The 24,936-nt window shown below is 41.3% G+C and overlaps 1 protein-coding gene across 1 annotated transcript in view; it reads left to right on the plus strand.

Moving 5' to 3' along the window:
• Window positions 1-24,936, plus strand: part of FANCL (FA complementation group L) — a gene marked incomplete in the record, with an annotated part of 1,961,518 nt that overhangs the window by 793,281 nt on the left and 1,143,301 nt on the right. Inside the window, 1 exon segment of the mRNA XM_044054938.1 lies at window positions 6,220-6,316. Coding sequence (XP_043910873.1) covers window positions 6,220-6,316 — 97 coding nt within the window.

Genomic DNA, 24,936 nt, shown 5'->3' on the forward strand with positions numbered 1-24,936 from the left:
CCTTTTGTTATGTGTATTAGCTGTTGAAAGAGACTGTATTACTATAGTAGCTACTTTATACATCTGATCTGAAGTAGTTAACTTTATTTTATTTGCAACCTGTGGTTATTTGGATCTGTATCGGATCCGAGCCGGCAACTTTTTTTTCTAGCATCTGCTCCGAGCTCCTCCCCCTACCCATAATGCACTATCATCTCCTACCTTCCTTCAGATCTCGTTTGCCACGCCAGTAGTGTGCATCGTGGTCTCCTTCGCTCTGAGCTCAGGAATAGTAAGTTTTATTAATACTTAGTCTCTTTGTGAGTCCGAGTTGATTATTTCCCTTCCTCCCCTTTAGTATATCGCTTGTTCATTGGTTAGTCAAAAAAAAAAAAAAGTTTTGTTAAACTCGGTAGAGTAGTTATTAGGCCTGCCCTTCCCCTACCTGTGTTTGTGTCTGGCGTTTTTTTAGTAGGTAGTGTTTTTTTGGTGCAGGACCATGGCTGATCAAAATCTGTGTTCAAGAAATGCACAGAGTGTGGCCATAAGCTCTCCCCGGCTGATGGTCACACTCTGTGTTATTTGCTTGGGAGTCGCACATTTGTCCACACAATGTGCTATCTGCACCGGGTTCAATCCTAGGGCCCTCAGGGATCGGAAGGCCAAATTAGTAGCTAAAGGCCTTCTTCCTGCAGACATGCTGGAATCTGCCACTGCCTCGGTACCTAGTGCTCAACCTCCCACCCAGACAGGGACTCAAACTCCCTCTTCTTCTGGTACTGGGTCAAGTAAAGATAAATCCACAGTCAGCGTGGCTGACAAGGAAAATGACAGAGAAAGGCGCAAAGAGGATAGGGACAAGAGAAAGGACAGACCTCACGAGATCCCCGGACAGGGAGCTCTTTCTTAGTCCCCCTTCTAAGGCCATGAGGCCAGTATCTCCATGGCTCCGGTCTCCTCGTTTCTCAACGGAGCCGTTGGAACATTCGGATCCGAGGCCTTCCTCCCCGTCATTGCTCAGAACAGCCAGATCCGAGTCGGTGGCCTCTTCGCGATAGACTGAGCTTTTCGGACTTGGACATTGACAGGATGATGCGGAGATTCATTCAGACCCAAATACAGATGGGAGTCTTGCCAAGCCCCTCTCCCTCTGAAGGGGAGACTTCCATGCCCTTTTTCTGCCCCATCTCTCCTTCCCTGATCCGTGCTTCGGGGCTCTCAGATCCGAGGATTTTTGGAGCTGGTAGCTCAGAGCCGACTGTTCTTCCAATCTCGACTCCGGCTGTTACCTTGAGTTCCTCAGATCCGACTAGTTCAGATCTGAGTGACTCTCGGAGCCACGGACAGGGTGTCGGACCCGAGGGAATGGGATTATTCGGCTCTGCCCTTTTTGGATCCGACCCGTTTCCTCGGACCTCAGGCTACCCTTGCTTCAGCACCAGTCCCCACTTCGGATCTTGAGAGGGCGTCTTCCTTGCTGGGTGCCAAGGAAGTCCGATCTCCTTCGGCCTTTGAAGTGGTGGGAGAGGGTTCTCTCCCAGGGATTGAGACCCCAGCCCATCCCCATGGATTCCACCCAGACACCCCTGGATTTGGCAACGACTCCCATTATCCTGTCTCAGAGACAGCCCGTGCCAGAGGATCCCCAGGTTATTTTCCCTGAGGAACCCCCTGGGGCTCACGAATCCTCTTCTGAGAGTCCCACTGAAGAGGGTCACCATAAGCACAAGTGCAAAAGGAGGCACATGGACTCCCTCAGAGTCCGTCACTATGGACACTGACTTAGATGAAGGAGAAGGTTCCCCCAGATCACCTCCCGAAGACGTCTCCTTTGGAATAATCATGGAGATCCCCCGCCAGAGGGGAGGTTGGTCAGTCCCAGCACCTTCTGGGGATGAGTCAGTGTTCCTGGAGGCCTTTGGCACGGGACCATCTACTTCCAGGGTGTCCCCGCCAGCGGACCCTTTGGTGGACCTTATCACCACGTGGGCATGGAAGGAGCCCGACACCGTAAAGACCATCCCCAAACGCCCTGACAAAATTTTATCTCCCCCTTCCGGCAGACAACCTTGGTCAGAAGGAGCCCCAGTTGACGCTATGTTGGTCACAGCAGCCACCATGAAGGAACTAGCAGAGGAGAGTTCCTCAGTCCACCCTCCAGACAAGGAGTCCAGGTCGGTGGATAGGTTTGGGAAAGGACGTCTGTTCCTCAGCGACCTTTTCAATCCGTGCACTGAACTATTTGGCACACGTGATCCGGCTTCGGCGAGACCTTGCATCAGAATTCGCTGAGTCACCCCAGAGTCTTTATCACTGCAGGACAAACAGTTCTCTGTGAAAACATCTACTCTGAAGTCAGTCTCAAACACGTCTATGCGGCTCCTTTCCCATGCCACGGAAGGAGCAGCTAGGGCGGCTCGGACAGGCATAGCCATGAGGTTTCATGCTTGGCTCGGGTTGTCAGTTCGCAGACCCTTTCAAGGCGTCGTTTATTAATGCTCCCTACGACGGTTCTTCCCTTTTTGGGAAGACAGTACGTGACGCACTTGTCCAGAGCAAAAAGGATGGGAAGACTTTTTCTGCCATCGGGATCCGCTTCTCTAACCCTCAGCGGTCATCCTGTAGGAATCAGAGGGTAGAAGAAGATGTGGTTTTGAAAATCTCAGTTTTCCCGGGATTCTCAGGACAACTATTCCCCCAGAGGCAGAGGGAGAGAGAATTGAAGCCGACCCAGGGGTAGAGGGGGTCCCAGGAATTTTGGGTCTAGGGAACCTTTTTCTGATGGACCCGGTCAGCAGCCCTGAGGGGTTGCCCAGTTGTCCTACTCTGGAGGCAGTCTGGGGAATATTGTCCTTACACCCAGTGGCATGGGAGTCCATTACGACAGATCGCTGGGTGTTAGAGATTATATCCAGAGATTACACTATCCCATTTGTTGCCCCTCCAAATATTCCAAAACACCTCCCGGATGTTCCACCCGTTCACAGGGAGGCCACAGCTCTAGAAGTTTCAAAGCTGCTTCTCAAACGAGCCATCAAACAGCTTCCGCCTGATCAGTCCAGATCAGGCATCTATTCAAGGTTTTTTTTAGTGCCAAAAAAGACGGGGGACCTCAGGCCCATTCTAGATCTCTCAACGTTGAACCTGTCTGTAGTCAAACAGAAATTCCGGGTGGTCACCCTACAATCCATTCTACCTTACCTCCGAGAGTGCAACTGGGTGTGCTCATTAGACCTCCAGGATGCTTACTACCACATAAAGATCCACAGAAACTCCAGGAGGTTTCTGCGCATCCGGCTGGGAGCCAGTCACCAGCCAGTCATTTTCAGTTCAAAGCCCTACTTTTCGGTCTCACCACAGTCCTCAGGGTGTTCACCAAGGTAATGGGAGTTGTAGCAGCTCACCTGAGGCTTCAAGGTATTTAGGTGTTTCCTTAGCTGGACGACTGGCTCTTTGCTGCGCCCAGCAAGCATCACCTTTGTCTGGCCCGAGATTACTTCAGTTGGTTGGCAGATCTACTGGGAATTAGTCAATGTTCAGAAATCCCAATTGCAACCAGTACAAGTTCTAGACTTCATTGGGGCACGGCTAGACACTTTGCAGATGAAGGTATTCTTAACTCCAGACAGGATCTTGCACCTCAGGTGCCACATAAATCAGATAGCGAACTACAAGTCTCCAAAGGCGAGCGAGGTTCTCCGAGCACTGGGCTCCATGGCTGTCTCCATATCGATTCTCCCTTGTGCGCGCCTTCATATACTGGCTCTTCAGTGGACTCTGGCTGTCCAATGTTCTTGGTTAGACCTGCCCATGGAATTTCCGATCAGGGTCAGTCACATCTGCAGGATGTCCCTTCTTTGGTGGTTAAATTCACTGGAGATATTAGAAGGACGCCCCTTTGTGTCATCTCCAGTCCAAGCCACAGTGACCACGGACTCCTCCCAACTCTAGTGGGGGGGACATTGTTTGGGAAGGACAGTCCAAGGCACGTGGTCCCAGTCAGAGACGAAGTTGCACATAAATGTTCTAGAGATGAGGGCAGTGCTTTTAGCGTTGGAAGCCTTTCACACTGTCCTTCCTCTCGGATTGGTTGCAGTTCAGTTAGACAAATGTGTTTTTTGTCTGGTATATCAACAAGCAGGGGGGAACCAGATCCTACCCCCTATGTCGCGAGGCCATGAGAGTGTGGGAATGGGCGATCTCCACTGGTCGGTTTCTGATAGCAGCGCACATCCCAGGGCGCTCCAACATTTTAGCGGACAGATTGAGTCGGGCTATTCTGATGCCGTACAAGTGGTCTCTGAAACAGTCAGTAGAGAAGGAGATCTTCCTTGCATGGGGTCAGCCTTGCTACGATCTCTTCGCATCTCCTTCCAACGCGAAGTGCAGCGAGTTCTTCACTCTGATTCCCTCACCAGGGGAAGTCCCCAGAGACTGTCTAGTCCATGCTTGGCCCCCCGGGCTTCTGTATGCTTATCCACCATTGCCACTCATTCCGAAGTTTCTTCAGAAAGCTTGCCGGCTGCGGTGCAAAGTTATCCTCATTGTCCCATTCTGGCCTCATCAGGTTTGGTTCCCATTCCTTTGGTCTCCTCTCTTAGCTCCTCCGTGGGTTCTGGATCCCTGCCCAGATCTAATCTCCCATCCGTCGGGTGCCCGTCCGCCCGACCTGGGCAGCCTCAAGCTGACAGCTTGGTTGCTCCAATTCCATTGATTGCCAGGACTCCCGTTTTTTTGTCCCCGGTAAAATCCATTCTGGTGGCTTCTTTTAAATATTCCACTAGGAAACTTTATCACAGTAAATGGAAGCATTTTTCCATTTGGACCTTACAGAGAAAACTAGATCCCTTTACAGCCCCTGTTCCAGCGGTGTTGGATTTCTTGTCTGGCATTTTTCAGCAAGGAGCTAGCTCCTCCGCAGTGAAAGTACAATTGGCAGCCATTTCTAATTTTCATGTTGGTGAAGACAACCTTGCCTTAGCCTCCTCTAGGCTGTGTAAGGCTTTTCTTAAAGGCACTTTTCTGTTGCGTCCTCCTTTCCTTTGGGACCTTACCTTTGTCTTACAGGCATTGGTGGCTCCTCCATTCGAACCCGCAACTTCGGTGGATTTGAAATTTTTATCCTGGAAGACCACCTTCCTAGTCACCATTACATCTGCTAGGAGGGTTTCTGAGCTTCAAGCTCTGTCTGCCATGCCTCCTTATGTGGCCTTCCTTAAGGATAGGGTCTCTTTCCATACTAATCCTTCCTTCTTACCCAAAGTGACATCTGAAGCAAACGTAAACCAGTTCATTAATCTGCCTGTTTTCTTCCCTAACTTCCAAAATAAAGGTGAATACAAACTTCATTTGTTAGGTGTTCATAGACAACTTCGCTTCTATCTTCATAGAACAAAATCATTCCGCAAGACTGACCAGTTGTTAGTTTCCTTTTCCAAAGCTTTTCTGGGAAAAGCTATTTCTAAAGTTTCTGTGGCCAAGATGGATCACTCTTTGCATTTTGTATGCCTACAAAGCAAAAGGTTTATCTCCTCCTGGTATTGTTAAAGCTCACTCTACCAGGTCCATGGCGACTTCTGCTTTTTGGTCTAGGGTTCCTTTGGACGACATTTGTGCAACAGCGACTTGGGCCAGTTCACATACCTTCATTTCCCATTACAAATTAGATCTGATTTCTAGGAGTAGAGCATCCTTTGGCTCTGCGGTGCTCAGGAATATCCTTCCATAAGGGCCTCCCAAGATTGGAGTAGCTGGAGGCTCTGTCCCACAGGTTGCAGATAAAATGAAGTTAACTACTTCAGATAAAGAAGTTATGTACTCACCATAACCTTCCATCTGAGTAGTTGTACTTCATTTTTCTGCAACCTTCCCTCCCTCCCTCTGTCCCCAGGACCTTGTCCTGTTTTTACAGGTTTTGGTTCATTGGGCTGAGTTGCTTATGTAATTAGTTGCAGCAAACTCGATCTGAGGGAAGGTAGGAGATGGTAGTGCATTATGGGTAGGGGAGGAGCTTGGAGCTTGGAGTAGATGCTAGAAAAAAAGTTGCCGGCTCGGATCCAATACAGATCCGAATACCCACAGATTGCAGAAAAATGAAGTTTAACTACTCAGATGGAACATTATGGTGAGTACATAACTTCTTTTTTTTCCTTTTGCCATATATTACTCTGACTATTTGTTCTGTGTGGGTACTGTGCATTTTTAGTTGTGCCACATTACCTTTTTTTGCGTGTTTTTCAGGCTTGTTTATATTGATACTGAATTCAGCACCATCAAGCTAAAAGCTGAAGATTCTGGGAGCAGAGTACATTTGATTACTATTAAACTAAAACCAAAGGTATGTGACTTTTAAGAATTACTTGTAAGAGCACCTAGCTTTCCATATCTATAACACATAGCTAGAGTTACAAAATCAGCTTCAATTTCACCAGCTTACTATTGCCCATCAGACCCTTTATCAACCTACCAATGCTTCAGTACTCTCTAGCCTCATTACCCCTTACAAAAATCTTAAAAACTTACCTTCCTCAAAAAACTACTTGTTTGTACAAGCAAATCCAACAACTTGGCAGGAGAGACTGTTCTCTAACACTGTTGGAAAACACTGGAATTTACTTCCTACTGAACTGTTATCACTGTCTTCAATAACACTTTTCAAACATAAACTGAAACTATATCTTAGAACACATTGGTTATGCCCCTGTACTAACCTTGACTAGCTCACCATCTTTATACTAATGGCTACTCCCCACCTTTTACTCTTCTGTACTAACTCCAGACTTCTCCTTAAATAACCAAAGACCATGATCTTGTAATTTTAAGTTAATGTATATATGTACTTGCATGTACCTCACAAGACATCTACAACAACTGGAAAGGCCGCAAAAATACCTCTCAAAGAGGATTGCTGGCCTCAAACATATGCCTTACGCAGACAGTCTCAAAAAACTCGAGCTTTACTCCGTCGCATATCGCCTACTCACTGGCGATCTCTGCCTAACATACAAAGCTATGTCAAACCCAGAGCTGTTGGACATGCTCCACTTAAAGAAATCCCAATCCCTCCGAGCTTACACGCTCTAGGGACCTAAACCTTGTCACCACAATAAACAGAACATGCTGGAGGGGATAGATTGCTGTCCCAGAGACTTCCCATACTCAGGAACAGACTACCATTCTATGTCAAACAGAGCTCCTCATTAGCACTCTTCAAGAAAAATCTTGATGATTGGATGGGTAATAGGAAATTCACCCCAGGGATCACTTCTGTGGTTCTGCTTGACAGGGGCACAGGAAAATAATTTTCTTGGGTGGCAAAAGCCAGGGTACATTTTTGGCTAGGCTTGTATAGGCCCTAGGGCCAATAGCCTAGTACCTACCTATGTATATAGAAACATCTTTTATGCATAAAACATTTTTAGTGTTTGTGTTAAGATTGTTTAGAAGTATTGTATTTTTGCTAACATCTGTTATATTCTTGTACTGTAGCAACATTTTTTTTATTGTAATTGTGTGTGTTGGAGCTTATCTCCCTGTGCCTCTACTGAAAATGGACATGTATCCAGTTAGACTACCCCGGTCAACAAATGTAAAATAAATAAATATCTTTTGAGAGTTCATGTGGATGCCTATTAGGATAAAAATAGTCATGTATGTGGGGGTTCTGCACATATAGACAGAACTCCTCAGTTGACAATGCCAAAAAGATCTTGAGCACAAAGCATTATCAATTTTTATCTTTTTGTAAGCTATGGACTTCATTTTTGTTTTCCATTGCATTGAAACATACTGGTAGTTTCTTGTGTCCTGTTTTGTGATGCTTTGCAGCATTTCATTCAGTAAATGCAGTGCCTCAGCCTTTAAAAAGTAGATATGAGTATTCATTTGAAGGAAACATTTGAGCAATATGAGAACATTTTTTATCGTGCCTTGATCTTGTGTGCACAGTGAAAGTCTTTGTATAACTTATCTGATGAAGAGAAAGAAATTTTGCATTCCATCTGTGGCAGTTGGCCCTTAGAGTGATGAAGCCAGACAAGGGAGGTGGACTATAGTCATTATGAGTAGCAATGACTATAATAATAAAATGCTTAGTCATTTACTAACTAACACATATGAAGAGACTAGCATTAATGAGATCAATATAGCCTTTCATAAACTAGATCTTATATTGGAAGATTTATTAATCGGTGGAGATCACCCCCCCCCCGGAATATAATTATTTAAAGGTTACGCATGCTAGGACCCCTGCCATATTTGGGTTACCCAAAATTCAAAAAAATTGTAGCCACCTCTTAGACCTATTGTGGATAATAAGGGATCCAAGACTTTCCCCATAGCCAGACTTGCTTGATCAACAAACAAAAAGTGTGTTAAAAGCTCACCATTGGTGTCTCAAAGACTCCTGAGATTTTTTGACTAGAATATTCCGAGAGTTATACAGTGATGACTCAATATATATTACCATCGACATCAAAAACTTATTTTCAGTCATTCCCTGTGATATAGGTATGGAATGGTTCTACAATTACTTATGGTAATATACCAACCTAGATCATGGTAAAATGCTTGCAATTAGAACTTTGATGGAAGTCATACTTGACAACAACTTTATATACTTTGAGCACCAATTATTCAAACAGAAAAAGGGTGTTGCGAAGGGGGCAACGTGTGCCCCCATTTTTGCAAATATACTGGCATATTGGGAGAGAATATATACTTGACTCTGGATTTTCACAGTACTGGTCATTTTATGGACGCTATTTGGATGCTATCATCTTGTGGACAGAGACTAGTGAAATGATTCATGAGTTTTTAGAATATATTCAAGGGACTACAGATTTTTTGGAATTTACTATTAATACAGATACTGAACAAGTAAATTATCTAGATATTACTATAAAGAAGAATAGGGTAGATAAGGCATTTGCATCAACTTTGTATAGAAAACCCATTTACTCTAATACCCTATTACATTATGACAGCTGACACCCTATTCATTAGAAGAAATCCTTAGTAAAGGGTCAGTGTGTCAGATTAGCCCGTATGGTCTCTAAAATGGATTAACTCACTTATCAATGTGACCAACTTAGGGACATGTTTGTTAGAAGGGGGTATCCTAGCCCATTCATACAAAATATTTTTTCTAAAAATATTTTTTCTAAAGTGATTCAAAAAAGGGTGGGGGTATTTACACCCCCTCTTAGGATCAAGAACAAATACCCCTAATGATTCTAATGTTAAGGATCAATACACTGGTGATTTTGGATACAGTTTGGTGTTAACTTATAACATACAGTTCAAGGACATAAGTTGCATAGTGAGGAAGAATTGGTTGATATTTACTATAGACACTGAATATGTTAACATTCTAGGGAAGAGTCCTAGAATAGTTTACAAAAAAGATCTAAGTATTGAAAATATGTTAGAGAGAGACATACGGGAGATGGCTATAGGAAAAATTAGTAGGTGTGGATCCTGTTCCCAATGCAAGCATATTATTTATTTATTTATTTATTTATTTTATTTTACATTTGTTACATTTTTTTTACATTTGTAAGAAGGGAGTGAGGGATGAATTTACTAATTTTGCAAAGTGGGTTATTGGAGGAGAGTTATAGAATAATGTTATACTGGGGGGGGGGGGGTGTTGGGGTTAGTACATGGACATAGCCATTGTGTTTTTAGTTGAATTTTTATTTGCTTTTTAAAGAGTGGTAATGATGAGAGAGATGCAAGTTTAATGGGAGTCTTGTTTCAAATCTTCCCCACTGAATTAGAGAAAAGAGAATCACTTGCTTGTTGTGGGATTTCTGGATGGTAACCAGTAGTTTATTTGCTGAACGAAGGGTGGCAAGGTTTGTGTAGGGGTAATGAGGCTACTGAGAATGGGAGTATTACTAGGCTGGTACAGAATCTTATGGGTAATGGAGAGTTGTTGAAATTCTAGCTAGTTATTTAGTTCTAGCCATCCTAGAAGTTGAGATTTAGACAGCAATGAGTTCTAAATGGGGACCCAGTAGCAAACCTGGCAATATTGTTATAAGAAGTGGTCAATTTGTTTAGGTTGCTTTTGGAAAGATTAGTATAAATGGGTGAGGCATAGAGGAGGGTGGAGATCAGGTGGGTTTGGGCAATAGTAGATCTGGCTTCTGGGGTGAGAAAAGGTTTTATCCTGTACAAGTATCCAAGTTTTCTGTTTACTGTTTTAATAGTAGCATTAATATGTGAGTCAAAGTTGAGGTTGTGGCGAATCATTACACCTAAGAGTTTGGTAGTTGGGTCAGGAGCTGTGATTGTACCATTGACGGATGTAATACAGAAATCTATTGGGGCGGATTTAATAGTTGGAGTAAATTGTAATAGTTTGGGGTTTTTGGCATTTATGAGTAGGCAACATTGTTGGAACCAATTTTCTACTAGGTTAAATACTGTTTGGGTGATGGACTGGAGTTCAGATGAAGTGGATGCTTTACAAATCAAAGTGGAGTCATCTGCGTATTGTATGCAGGTAGGTAGAGGTAAATTTGTAGAAAGGTCATTAATGAATATGGAAAAGAGTAGAGGTCCCAGGATAGAGCCTTGAGGGGACACCAAGGGTAATAGGGAGATGTTTGGATAAGTTATTATCCCAAAGGACAGCCTGCTGTCTATTGTGCAAGTAGGACTTGAACCATTGTAATGCCTGTGTGTCAAGTGAGAATGAATTGAGTATGTTGAGAAGTATTTGATGGTTAACCATATCAAAAGCTTTAGATAGGTCAATGAACAGAGCAGAGGAGAGCATGTTATTGTTACAATGTTTATTAATGCAGTCTGTAAAGGATAGGAGAGCAGTGGTGGTACTGTGGAATGTTCTAAAACCATGTTTACAGTCGTCTAGAATGTTATTTTGGAGAATGTGGTCAGGAAATTGTTGATGGATGCATTTTTCCATGATTTTGGCTAGTGGTGATATGGCTATAGGCCAAAAGTTAGTGTTCAGTTGAGTTACCACCCTTGTAAAGTGGGATTATGTGAGAGATTTTCCAGAGTGAAGGAATGGAGCCTTCAGCTATGGTTCTATTTATTAGGATAGAAATGGGATAGGCAAGAACTTTTGCAGCAGATTGAAGGTATTCAGGTGGTAGGAGATCAGCCAAGGGAGTACAAGGTTTAAGTTTATGAAGTAGAGTATAGATGAGGGATGTAGGAATAGGTTTAAAGTGAAAGGTAGATGGTAAGGTTGTTAGGGAGGATGAGAGGGTAGAGTTAACAGGTGCTAAGGTGTTAGCTAGAGATTGGACAGTTTCAGTAAAAAAGTTATTGAAAGCATCAGAAATCTGGTTTGGAGAGTTTAGAGAGAGACCGGATGGGGTTGGTGGTTTGGAGTGGCCTGGATGTAAAAGTTTATTTATGCTTGACCAGAAAGTTTGGGATTGATTATGGTGCTTTTTCTGGAGTTTAAAGAAATAGTTTTTTTATCCTGAACTATAGATTTTTTGGTGGCATTTCGTAGCTGTCTAAAGTATTGCTGATCAATTGGGTATTTAGTGTTTCTCCATTTGGACCAGATTTTGTTTGTAGGATTTGTTGTCTGGTTTCTTTAGTTAAGCCATGGGGGCTGCTTTGCTTCTAGTTCTTATAGAGCGTGAGGGGGCATGGAATTCAAGAATTTGTAGAAATTTGGAGTTAAAATAGGATACTGCTTCATCAAGTGGGCAGGTGCCTTAAGGGTGACCAGTCACAGGCTTGAAGTTCTGCTTGAAAGGTTGCTGGATCAAAGTTTTTTTTGTTGCGGGTGATTTTAAAGGTAGTTTGGTTTGGGATAAAGGATTTTTGTCTGATAAATAAGTGAATGGTCACTAATATCATCTGGAAGGATACCTACTTTGTAAGAGAGAAGGGTGGCTGTTAATTAAGATCCAGTCTAATATACTTTCTTTGCAGCTGGGTTTATGGATTCTGGTAGGGATGGTAATAGTTTGGGAGAAGCCATAGAGCTTTATATGGGTTGTGGGTTTGAGTGGTACAGGCGTTCCAGTCTATATTAAAGTCACCGAGTACAATGGTTTCCTAAGGGAAGGATGTAGAAAGCCAGCAGAGGATACTTTCTAAGATGCTGATGTTATTGTCTGGGGGTAGGTAGGAGCATATTATGTATATAGATTTAGTAGTATTGAGCTGGAGCTTGGAGATAAGAATTTCCACATTAGTATCTAGAGGTGGTTGTACTATTAAAGAAGTGACCTTTAAATGAGATTTCTGCAGTATTGCTACCCCACCACCCTTTTTGGTAGTTCGGTCTAATCTCAAGATATTATAACCAGGTGGGAGTATTTCATTGTCTTTTGTAACCGGTTTAAACCAGGTTTTTGTTAAGCATAAGATATCAAAAGAGTGTGCATCTAGTAGTGCGTGTAGTTGGCTTACTTTATTGTTAACACTCCTTATATTGAGATGAGCTATGAGTAGAGAATTTGGGGTTATACAGGGAGTGAAGGGGGAAGAGGGGTGTCTCAGGGTGGTGCTATCTAGTCCTAGGTTGGGATGAATGTCCCGATGAAGGAGAGGATGTCTATAGGAACTATATGGATGCTTCAGTAGTTTACTGCAATTAAGTTATGATTTCCTATATTGTGTGAATGTAAAATGGGCTACTCTGTGGTATTTAGGTGATAGATAGGTTGAGGTGGATGTTATGTTAGAATGGCTTTGGAATTCAAGCTCATTTATTAGTAATGTTTGTTTTAGGGGTTGGTGAGATGACGTGAATTGTAGGTTTTCGTAAAAGGTAAGGGTATAGGGTATAGAAAGGATAGATAGTAATGAAAGTGGGAGAGGTAGTTTTATGCATGTGAGTGTATAAGTTAAGGCCGTGGTGTAGGAGATTATATAATGTAGTTAGGAATTAGGAGGTAGGAGTAGAGAGAGTGTGGAGTATAGAAATATGTAAGAGGTAATTGAGAGTAATTGTCAGTATGGGAGTGGGTGTGTAGATGGTAGGTCTGTAATGAGTTTTGGATAGCTATTGGATAGGAAGGAGGGGGTGTGGCTTTGTAACTATAAGAGTAGGACCATTTGGGGTGGGTGGGAATTGTGGGTAGGGGAGCGGAGTGAGCCCGCAGGGTGAACGGAATGGGTTAGAGCAGGTAAGTGAGAGTCTACAGAGGCAATCAGAGAGCAGCAGATTCCTGAGGCATGTTAAGTATATCCAGGTAAATAGAGTGTGGTAAAGCAGGTGAGAGGTAGAGAATGTTGGAGTAGAAGGAAGAAAAAAAGTATAGCTAGATAGTGGGAAGAGAAAAGGTAACAGCAGAGGGATACAGCAAGGAGATTAGCAATTAGTTAAGGGATGAGAGCTGAAAAAGTATTCAGAACAGATATTGGAGATTAGTGAAGTTAAGATTTCAAATTATGGTACTATCAGGTTAAGTAGAAGATATAATTGTAACACCAAGTTTGTGATATATGTAGCCCTGTGCCAATTGTGCACAGGGTTTTATATAGGTAAGACAAGGAATGCAGTTAAGCATATAATTCATCAACATTACTATGATATAGGTAAAAAAGAGCAATAAATGCTGTAGCTGCTCATATTTCTACTTATTGCGATCATTTTTTTAAGTTTGCAGTTATTGACCATGTAGAACAAGGACTGAGAGGGGGCTTGAGTGAAGAACATCTTGAGCTAAGAGTTACAGTGGCAGTTGCATGTTAATGCTACTCAATTCCCAGGGTTCATTGACAGTCTCTTAGTTCTTTTTTAAAATTGACGGCCAATTTAATTTTATCGAAAATATGATTGGGAGCAACTGCATAATTATTCTTCTGTAATTTTTGTATTTACATAATCATATGCTGTATGTTTTTACAATATGTCATATTTTTGGGGGGTACAGCATTTTTATTGTATAATGTTGCCGTTTCAAAACTGCGTTTTACACAAGTTATGTCTGGGTTTTAACAATGTTTGTATAGTTTTTGACTATATGTAAAAATAAATAGGAAGAGCAGGACTTTAGAGCTTTAAGAACTCGTTTGTAATTTTTTTTATCAATTAGTTTCACATGATATATATAAGGCAGTGTGGGTAATGGTTTTAGTATTATGATGAAGTCTTGCATCTTAGAAAAAAGGGCTAAATAAAGGATACAGTTTTGGCTAGCTATCTCCTGTTTCCCTTTCCTTCTTTCTTTTTCTTTGTATAGCTTTAGTGTTTAGGAACGTCTTGTAATTTTTATACTCTACAGTTGTGGGTAGTGTAGTCATGCAGATGTAAGTAATGATCTGATGTCGATCTTTGTTTATTCTTGACTGATGGGTTTGGGTCTGAACCCTTGGAACCAACTCTGCTGTTATACAATGCTCACACCAGCCAATAACTCTCGAGCTAGGGCTCTACCCACACTGCCTCTCTTCCCATTACCTCAGATCTCGTTTGCCGCGTAAAAAAATGGACAAGTCAGCTGTTGCTCTCAGCCAAGTGCTCAATTTTTTTGCTATTTGTCTATTATTCTGCATTTTACTTCTTTCTGTGATATTTACAATTCTCTAGTTTTCCCTTTTTTGTGAGTGTGTCTCCTTTTTAAAACTCTCTACCTCCATATTTACCTTAAGGTATCTCTTCTTTACCATCATTGGTATTCAATCTCTCCTTCCCGCTTACCATTGGTAACTCTTTGATACCATCATTGGTATCCTTTTTCCCTACCTTTCCTTTTCTTTACCCATTTGGGTAACCTTTATATACCATTGTTGGTATATTAAAAAAAAAAAAAAAAAAAAGCTTTCTTTGTCCTTTCCCTTTTTCTTATACTGAATAACAAAAAGAAGGAAAAAACACACCGAAAACAAGGATTAAGTTAGCGCTTTTGTTTACTATTTCAGCAAACTTCTTCAGACAACTGACAAAGGAATTAATCACCATTTAAATAAACAATCAAAGTTATTACATCATGGAACAATTCATAAATTCAAGCCCACATTTAAAGGACCCACAAAACATTATTGTTAACCCATTACAAAGTTAATTATCATACAAAAAACAAATCTATCATATTAAAAAAAATACATGTATAATAAAACATACATTCATTTAAAAAACATTGAATCATCTCAGCAAAGCCCTCAATTTCAAAATACTTTTGAAAGAAATAGCTTTATTTAAGCCTGGGGCTATGACTGCATTCAATTTTATTTGCCAGATCAATTCTTTCTCATCCAGCTTTAAGTCGCTTGGACCGTCCCTTTCATTATCAATAACTTTTTCCAATACTAAAAAGTTAAATTCATGTGAGGGGTAAAATATAATATGTCTAGCAAGAGCATTATTCAAGTTTGATAAATTCTATTTTTCAAAGGCCTTTCAGTGCGACCAACATAAAAAGCTGGGCAGCAGTTACATAGTCCTAAATAAACAACACCCTTAGTGTTGCAATTATATTTACCCCTAATAGGAAGACATGTATTCCCTGTGGTAACCTGTTTTGTCACTTTGATATATTTACACCACCTACATGACCCACATTTAAACATACCACAATGGGGGCCATACACTTTAGGTGGACCTCTCTCCACTAACATTTTCAAATTCCTACCTCTCCTGAACACAAACTGAGGCAAATAGCCCAAGTTGTTTCTAATCTTGTTGTCCTCCACTAGGAAACACCAATTTTTATTAATTGATTTTAACCAAAATGCATCCATGGAGAAAGTAGTAATGAAACTAATTTTAAAATTATCCATTATTGGAAGTATTCCGAAGTTGTTCAATATCACTAAACTCACATACACAGTTATTCAGACTAGAACAGTCATCTTCATTGTCCACCCCCCATTTTGGTTAACTGTGGGTGCTAACAATGATTTAAAAGTACCCGATAGTCGTTTAGACTTCCTTAATAAGATCTTCTATAAGGGACTTAGGGTAACCCCGCTTAAGAAACATTTCTTTTAAAAGATTACATTCCTCCACAAAGTCCTTTTCTACTGTAGTCATTCTCGCTGCCCAAACTAATTGATACTTAACCACACTTCTCTTTTGGGAAAAGGGGTGACAGCTAGAAAAATGCAGAAATGCATTAGAATACGTTTTTTATGTTGGTCGTACTGAAAGGCCTTTGAAAAATAGAATTTATGAGCATATTTACGCAAGAGTATTTTAAAATTGAGGGCTTTGATGAGATGATTCAATGTTTTTTAAATGAATGTAGGTTTTATTATACATGTATTTTTTTAATATGATAGGTTTATTTTTTGTATGATTAACTTTGTAATGGGTTAACAATAATGTTTTGTGGGTCCTTTAAATGTGGGCTTGAATTTATGAATTTTTCCATGATGTAATAACTTTGATTGTTTATTTAAATGGTGATTAATTCCTTTGTCAGTTGTCTGAAGAAGTTTGCTGAAATAGTAAACGAAAGCGCTAACTTAATCCTTGTTTTCGGTGTGTTTTTTCCTTCTTTTTGTTATTCAGTATAATAGTTTTCAGTTTGGTTTGGTTCTTTCCCTTTTTCTTTACTAGTGAGTGTGCAACTGTGTGGCGTGTTGTGTACTTGTCTCAATAACATGGGAGAAAAGCAAAAAGGAACCTCTGGGTTTAAGCAATTTAAAGACTTTGGCAGAAAGATGCCCAGTTCGGATGGACATTTTTCTTGCATTTATTGTTTGGGTGTCTCTCATCTGGAAATTCATCCTCCATGTGAACTCTGTAAGGGTTTAGTGCTCGAACTCTTGCAGAGAGACATAATAAATTAATTCTTAAGGGCTTGTTGAAATGTCCTTTTGGTGAAGCTCTTTCTAAGGTGCAGACTTCAAAATCTCCAAAGACTGATGCTAAAAAATCTCCGGTTCTGACATCTTCTTCGGGACAGAGTAAAAGTTCCCAAGATATCTTTGTCTTCTGCTTCGGTACAAAAACCAATAAAATCTACTACGGTGCTGTCTACTATTGAAAGTGTCCAGATATCTTCAGTACCGACCATGTATTCGGTGCTGGTGACCTCTTTGGCACCAATAGTTGCCACCTCTACTATTTCAGTTCCATCTTCACCTTCTACCCAGCAGTCTATGGTGCCGAAGGTCGAGATTATAAGTATCCCCAGAACTAGATATTCCCCTTCAATAGACCCCTTTTTGTGTCAGCAGCTGAGTCCCGTCGTGGAAAGACCAGAATCCCCTTCAGGAATGTCGATCTGTTCCTCCAGGAGTCTATCGAAAATGGATGTAGTTAAATTAGTGGATCATCTCTTGGCAGTCAGAGGTATTCTTGCTCCCTCTTGGACCTCCCTCCCTTTCGGAGCTCAGGCTTACTCTCCCAGGATGCCTACATACATTCCTCCAATTTCTCCTCAGGTTTTGGAGCCCACTGCTTCAACACTCCCAGTGCCAGCTAGCTTGCTACGGAGTGTGGATCTCACCTCAGTACCAGAACCTTCTCTGTGGTCCCCAGCTCCATCGGACCAGTTGTACCCATGGGATCGAGATTTGGCTGCCAGTTCCGAGATCCTGGATCGGCTCTGATTTTTTGTGCAGCGCAGTCTACGGGTCTTGGTGCTTTAGTGGTTTCACGTCCTCTCACGGCTCCTACTCTGGGGGGGGGGGCTCATTGTTGCGGGTTGTGACCCTAGTTCCGAGGTTGTCTTTCTCTGTTTTGGGCTCCCATCCTGCTTCAGGTGGAACTGCCCTCCAGATTATGGAGAGAACTTTAGCCCCAGCAGGCTCCCAGTGGGTACCATCCCTGTTGGAGTGCCATATTTTTGTTCCTTGTGATTTTGCAGCTGCCACACTCTGTGGCTTCGGGACAGAGCGCGCAAGAGCAGCAAGATACCCTAGTGCAGCGTCCCCTCTCTTCAGAGTCCTCCTCAGATCTTCGCCCTGAGGAGCTACACCATAAGAGATCATACAAGAGGAAGCACTTAGATTTTCCAGACGAATCCGTGAGGATACAGATTATGGTGAGGGGGAAAGGTCCCCACGGTCACCCCCTGAAGATGTCTCCTTTGGAGACATCCTGGAAATTTTAAAACAGAGGGGTGATTGGAAGGTCTCAAACCCATCCTCCAAGTAATCCGTTTTCTTGCAAGCTTTTTGTGCCTCGCCATCTACTTCCTGAGTGACCCTGCCTGCTGATGAACTAATCAAACTTATTGTACAGCATGTGTGGAAGGCTCCTGATGCCATAGAGCCTATTCTCCAGAGACTGGACAAAATTCTTTCAGCCACTGAGGATCAGCCCCATTGTTCTAAGCCTCGCTCACAATAACATCAAGATACCTGAGTGCAGACAATCACCAGAGGTTACCGCATTCCCTTCAGTTTTTTCCCCAAACCACAAAGGCGAATCCCTGATGTTCCACCCAGTCAGAGGGATATATAGCAGCACTAGAAATTCAAAAACTGCTTCAAAAGAGAGTCATCCAAGCATTCCCACCAGACCAGATAGGATCCGGATTCTACTCAAGATTATTTTTAGTGCCAAAAAACGAGATGGAACTGTTGGCTAATCTTGGATCTCAGTGTATTGAACAAATTTGTACAACAGGCGAAATTCCGGATGGTCACTGTTCAGTGTATCCTTTAATTTCTAGAGAGGGATAATTGGATGTGCTGTATAGATCATCAAAATGCATATTACCACATAAAGATAGACACATGCTCCAGAAGATATCTCCACTTCTGGCTAGGAGCCAATCATTGCCAATTTTGAGCTCTGCCTTTCGGTCTCCCCACAGCCCCAGGGTGTTCACCAAATGCATGGTAGTTGTAGCAGCTGATTTAAGGCTACAGGGATTCTGTGCGTTTCCATATCTAGACAACTTGCTCCTCACTGCCCCCACCAGGCATCTGCTGTTTTGCATCATAGACCTACACCTTGCCAAGTTCTTAGGCATTTCAATCAACAAAGAAAAATCACAACCATCTCCCACACAGGAACTGGAATGAATCAGAGTAAAACTAAACACAAAATCCTGCATTGCCTCCCTTCCTCATTACAGGTTGTTAAAGTTGAGGCCGTAATTTTGTGATTTCTCCCAAGACAAAGTTCCTGCTTGTCTGGTACTACAACTTCTCAGATCCATGGCGACTACAATAACATTAGTCCCTCTGGCTAATATACCACATGAGACTGCTTCAGTGACTCCTAGCATCACAATGGTCACTTCTAACTCACCCCATGTCTCATCCAAACCTAATAACTAACTGCTGCAAGAAGGATGTATCTTGGTGGATGAAGCTAGAAGAGGATTTATGGAGTCATCCCTTCTTCCCCTCTCAGCCCAAGGGCATAGTGACCACGGACACTCCCCTGATATATTAGGGGGCATTTTCAGGGAAAGATCATTCAAGGCACTTTGTCCCCACAAGAGGCCAATGTGCACATCAGTGTCCTATAATTGAGGGTACTGCTTTTAGTGTTGCAAGCATTCCAGTCTGCCGTTCCATCAGGGACGACCAGTCAGACATGTCAGTAGTCTGATACATCAACAAACAGGGGGGAACCAAATCCTACCCATTATGTCGGGAAGTCCTAAGGGTTTGGCAATGGGCAATCGCCTCCAACCACTTTCTAGTAGCAATGCATATTCCGGGGATGTCCAACGTGTTTACGGACAAACTAAGCAGATGTATCCTTCTACCTCACCTCACGAGTGGTGTCTCATTTCCAACGTAGTGACGAAAATTTTTTGTTTACGGAGTCAGCCTTGGTCTGACTGGTTCACTTCTCCCATAAACCACAAATGCAGCAGCTACTTTGCCCTAGTCCCCCCTCGCTGGGAGTCCCCAAGAGATGCACTTCTTCACGATTGGCCCCTGGGACTTCTGTATGCCTTTCCATCAATCCTTCTAATTCCCCAATTTATGAGGAAAGCCCAGTGGTTGAGAAGCATTGATTTTCAATGCACCTTACTGGCCCTGGAAAGTCTGGTTTCCTTTCCTCTGGCCTCACCTGGTTCCACCGCCTGTGGACTCTGGATCCAACTCCAGACCTGTTATCCCACCCTCAGGACTTGGTGCATCCCAACCTTCAACATCTCAGGCTGAAAGTGTGGTTTTTCCAATTCCAGTAATTGCCGGCAAAACAATTTGTCTTCTCCAGTGCAAAAAATACTTCTGGCTTCTCATAAACCGTCCACCAGGAAACTTATTTTAGCAAATGGAAAAGATTCTCTATTTGGTCGGATACAAATGGCTGTCTCGGCTTCAGTTGATAAGGTCCTGGATACTTAGCCACCTTATTTCAATTTGGAACCTCAACATCTACCATTAAGTTCATTTAGCTGCTATTTCGAATTTCCATAACTGTTTTGTTGATCATTTATTGATGTCTCATTGCCTTTGCAAAATTTTTCTTAAGGGCGTTCAACATTTGAAGCCACCTTTCAAAGATCCAGTAGCTCCTTGGGATTTGACCTTAAGTCTTGCAGTGCTTAGTTCGTCAGCCCTTTCAGCCGGCAGCCACCTTTGACCTCAAGTTTTTGTCTTGGAAGACCCTCTTCCTAGTAGCTATCACGTCTGCTAGGAGAATTTCAGAGTTACGGGCTTTGTGTGTAAAGCATCCGTATCTTATCTTCCACAAAGAAAGAGTATCGCTAAGAAACCAATCCCTCCTTCCTTCCTAAAGAGAGTCCAATATCAACCTGACAATAGACTTGCCAGTTTTCTTTCCAAGTTTTTCAAACAAAGGAGAGAGTACTGCTTGCACATGTTGGACGTCCACAGGCAGCTATGTTGTTACTTAGAACAAAGGCCTCTAGAAAATCAGACCAACTATTTCTATCCTTTTCAGGTACCAGATTGGGAAAACCAGTTTCAAAGGTCATCTTATCGAAATGGTTGAGACTGCATTACTTTTATATATAATCAGAATAAACTCAAACCACCGACAAAATTCAGAGCCCACTGAACACAATCTGTTTCCACTTCAGCAGTCTTCCATTCCAGAGCTTCTATGGAAGACATATGCACAGCTGCAACTTGGGCTACCCCTCATACTTTTATTACTCATTGGAAATTACACATGGTCTCCAGGGAAAGAGCATTCCTTGGCTCTATGATTCTAAGGAATATCCTTCCTTAGGGCTGCCCAGGATCTAAAGTAGCTGGGGACTCTGTCCCATCAGGCAAAACTGAATGAAGATTGACAACATCAGATAAAGAATTTGTTCTTACTATAGCATTCCATCTGTGTTGTTGATCTTCATTCATTCTTGACATCCCACCCTCCTGCCCCCTCCTAGGGACTCCTGAAGGTTTGGAACTAGTCCTGGGGTTGTTATAGGGTTGTTGCTCAAACAGAGCTTCCATTTTTCTTAATGGTAGGCAAACTCGATCTGAGGTAATGGGAAGAGAGGCAGTATGTGTAGAGCCTTAGCTCGAGAGTTTTTGACTGACATGAGCTTTGTATAACAGCTGAGTCAGTTCCTAGGGTTTGGAACCGAACCCATCAGTCAAGAATGAATGAAGATTGACAACACAGATGGAATGCTATGCTAAAAACATAACTTCTTTTTTTCGCCAAGGGTGACTACTTTCATGGTGCACTGTGTATCCTCAGAGTAATTTTGGTTTGCCTGATATCTGTTTGTGAGATAATTGATCGCTGGCTGAAGTGCCGTTCCAGTAATTATTTGGGATTCCCATTACCCTGAGATGCAGCAATATCATAGCTAAATGAATCAAAGGATACAACTGGCAAAGCCCTGCACTTGGTGAATATGGAGGTTTTTCTTCCCAAAAAAATACTTTAAAATTTCAATTCAAATACAGATTCAGACCATTTCCTTAGAGCAAATGTTATGTGCACAGTTTACTGGGATACTCACCATACTCTCCACATTTGTGTTGTACTTTTTCATCCTTCTCTGTCCAATGATGCAAAACAACAGGACCCTGAATTAGTTTGACTTTGATTTTTGTTAGTTGCAAGTTTCTCGACATTTATGATCATTTACTTGTTTCAACTGAAAAGCAATGGCCAGGCACTCACTCATTTTTATTTTGCTTGGTTTAATATCTCCTCATTTCATTTCTGTCTGGGCTGCCAACTCATCTGTAAATAATAACTTGCAGGGACACAGATTTTGCTGCAGTAGGCCAAATGATGTAACAAATGCTGCATATTCCAGAGGAAAGCAGCAGTGGATTTTTTGAAAGCCAGAAAGGTGGGCATATGGAGACATTCTGAGTTGTAGCACCAGTCCCTCGTTGAATGTTTTAATGAAGGCAACTGAAAATGTACAATGTATGTACTGTATCTATGTACTATGTATGTATTCTACCTATGTTCCAAATTTCAGCTGTATACCACAAATCTATTAATTACCTTTATTTTTAAATTAATATTTTCTTCTCTCCACTGTAACTGTTGATGTGCTGAATACCACTGTAAAAACATGTCTATTGTAATTTGTGTGTATACTGATCATGTCTAAATATCTAAATGTATCTGTAATTATTTTTCTCTGGAGCTTTCCTCCCTGGGCCTCTGCTGAAAAAAGGGCCTTTTCAGCTCAATCAGACACCCCTGGTTAACAAATGTAAAGTAAAATAAAAATAAACTGGGTGAAAAGAACACCGTTTCATATTGCTGATTACTTCTGTGTAGTTAACTATTTATGCTTTCTGCTCAGGTAATAGCTGGAAAGGAATTTGGAATAGCCCATGTGGCAGTTAATGAATGATTGATTAATAATATAAATAGATGGAGTATTCCGTGTTCAGTAAAAGAAACAATAAAATTATCCTCCTCTTGATATCCATTTGATTTTGTTAGTCACACAGTTTATCCAAAAAAATCCTAGGAATCTGTAACATACAAAGACTATTTCTGGACACTGCTTTATTTAAACATTCTAGTGTTTGTAAAAAAAAATAGATATAAGATTTATATTTTATTTATTGGAACAAGTCCCACTAGACTTAAGAGGGGGAATTATAAAAATATAGTTGAAATGAGAGAAAATTAGTGGCAAATTAGATTGACAGCTGATCATTTTCCAGGGCTAAATGATACAATAATTATTATATGCTTTTTGAGAGAAAGGAGACTTATTAAATGACTTTGCAAAGGAAAGGATTAATTTTTTGTAATGTTTTGAATTATCTATTTGGTTAATTGTTTTGCACTGTGATTGGTTGTTTAAATATATTTATATTGTAGTTGAATTGATTGTGAAATGTTTCTGAAGAAGTCTTAAAGTGGTTAATTAAACTTGGGATGCTAAACCAGTGATTTTGTCTCCTTGTGCTTTTGGTGTGGTTATTTTTTTCAGTTTATTAGAATACCACTCATAGGAATAGTATTGTTTTATTTCACTGTTTGTAATCTTGTTTAAATTAGTAATCTTGTTTAAATTAGTCTTCTATTCATTTAATACTTCTTGTGAATCAGGTAGCCCTGCTTCCATCCTAGCATACTATGTTAGTAAAGCATGTACACTTATGCCGTGTGAGAGTTAGAAAAGGGGTCCTGGAACACTACTAGAATCTAATTAAAGTAGATAATCACATCGACCCTACTGTGTTGTTCACCAAATGTTAAACTAGAACTCACACCTGTAATGCACATCATTCATAACAAAGAGAAACAGGTCTTGTTGCATGTAGATCTACTGAGTTGTTTTGTCAGGGTGTGTAGTGGATTCTTTTCGGCTTAATCTTGCCTTCTGTAGTTTAAGTTCACTTAAGGTATTTTTCACAAACTGAAGACCATCTCAACCTTCCACTGATTTTGTGATTCCATTAATTCTCGGATCCTGAGTTTTTGAGAAATGGATTATATGTAGTTCATCTCAATATCAAGCAGAGTCAAGCTAGTGAGGTGAATCTTTGAATCCGTTTTAGGAACACATCATATTGGGGTTATGATCATGGACCGGGGCAGCTGGTGCCGATCATAGATTCACTCTGTAAACAATAAAACCTTCTAACAATTAAGGAACCATCTAAGAATGGTCAGTTAGGGAACTATCTAACAATGGTCAATTGGGGAACATGGGTATTACATGGCTAGGCTTGTAAAGGCTCTAGGGACATTAGCCTAGTAACCTGCTCTGAACACATGAGTAATTTTAGGCATCCTAATGTAATACAGTTAAATAAAGAAAAAAAATGTAGCTGCACAAAATGCCCCTGCAGTTGCTTTCAGTGGCAGTGCCTTCAGAGAGAGTAATTACTTCAGTCATGTTTTCATTGTGTTGTGAAGAAACTATGGTGGCAAGAAATCTCCTTAAAATTCAAAGAGAAGTACCACAGACAAGAAGGTTAGTATGTTTGCTATTCCATTAAAATTGTGGGCATGTATGTAAAATTTGGTGGGAGTTCTGCTCTTTTATATTTGTTTGTGGCTTCGGGCGATTGTCATTTTATTTGAATTTGCATTCTTTATTTTACATCTTTGCTGTGTACTTCTGGCTTTTTAAAAGGACATGCTTAGTATGTCATGTCTGAAACTGTAATGAGTGTGTTGCTGCAATAAGACTGGATAATAACCTGTAAATGTATGTAATATAGAAAATTATGATTTGGTTTCCAGTCATGACCAAGTTCGTGTGTTTGAGACAGACATCAAGAAATCTTGACATATATGTTGAAACTACAACTACATCGTTATGATTAGATAGACCACAAAAACAATGTAGCAGATTGAAGCAGTTTTGAAATCTGTTGTACACTTAGTGCTACAGCACAAACGGAGACCTGTAGCTCAGTGTCCCTTTGATAGGCTAAAAGCCTTAAAAGGTATTAAACATTTCAGTCCACCTTTTTTGTGTCAAAGTGTGCACATGGATTAAAAGCTGTTTTAAGTGTTATGGACTACCAAGCTGGCTGCACATTGATCACAGGGTGATTTTAGGTCGTCTGATTTAAAAAAGGAAACAGAGAGAAAAGATCCAATGAAACTGTCAGTCTGGGAAAATTCAGACATTGGCTAATAATTTTTAATTTTAAATTAAATTAACATTTGTTAAC

This window comes from Protopterus annectens, chromosome 1.part2 (assembly GCF_019279795.1).
Source record: "Protopterus annectens isolate FY-2018-M chromosome 1.part2, PAN1.0, whole genome shotgun sequence".
Taxonomy (NCBI): Eukaryota; Metazoa; Chordata; order Ceratodontiformes; family Protopteridae; genus Protopterus; species Protopterus annectens.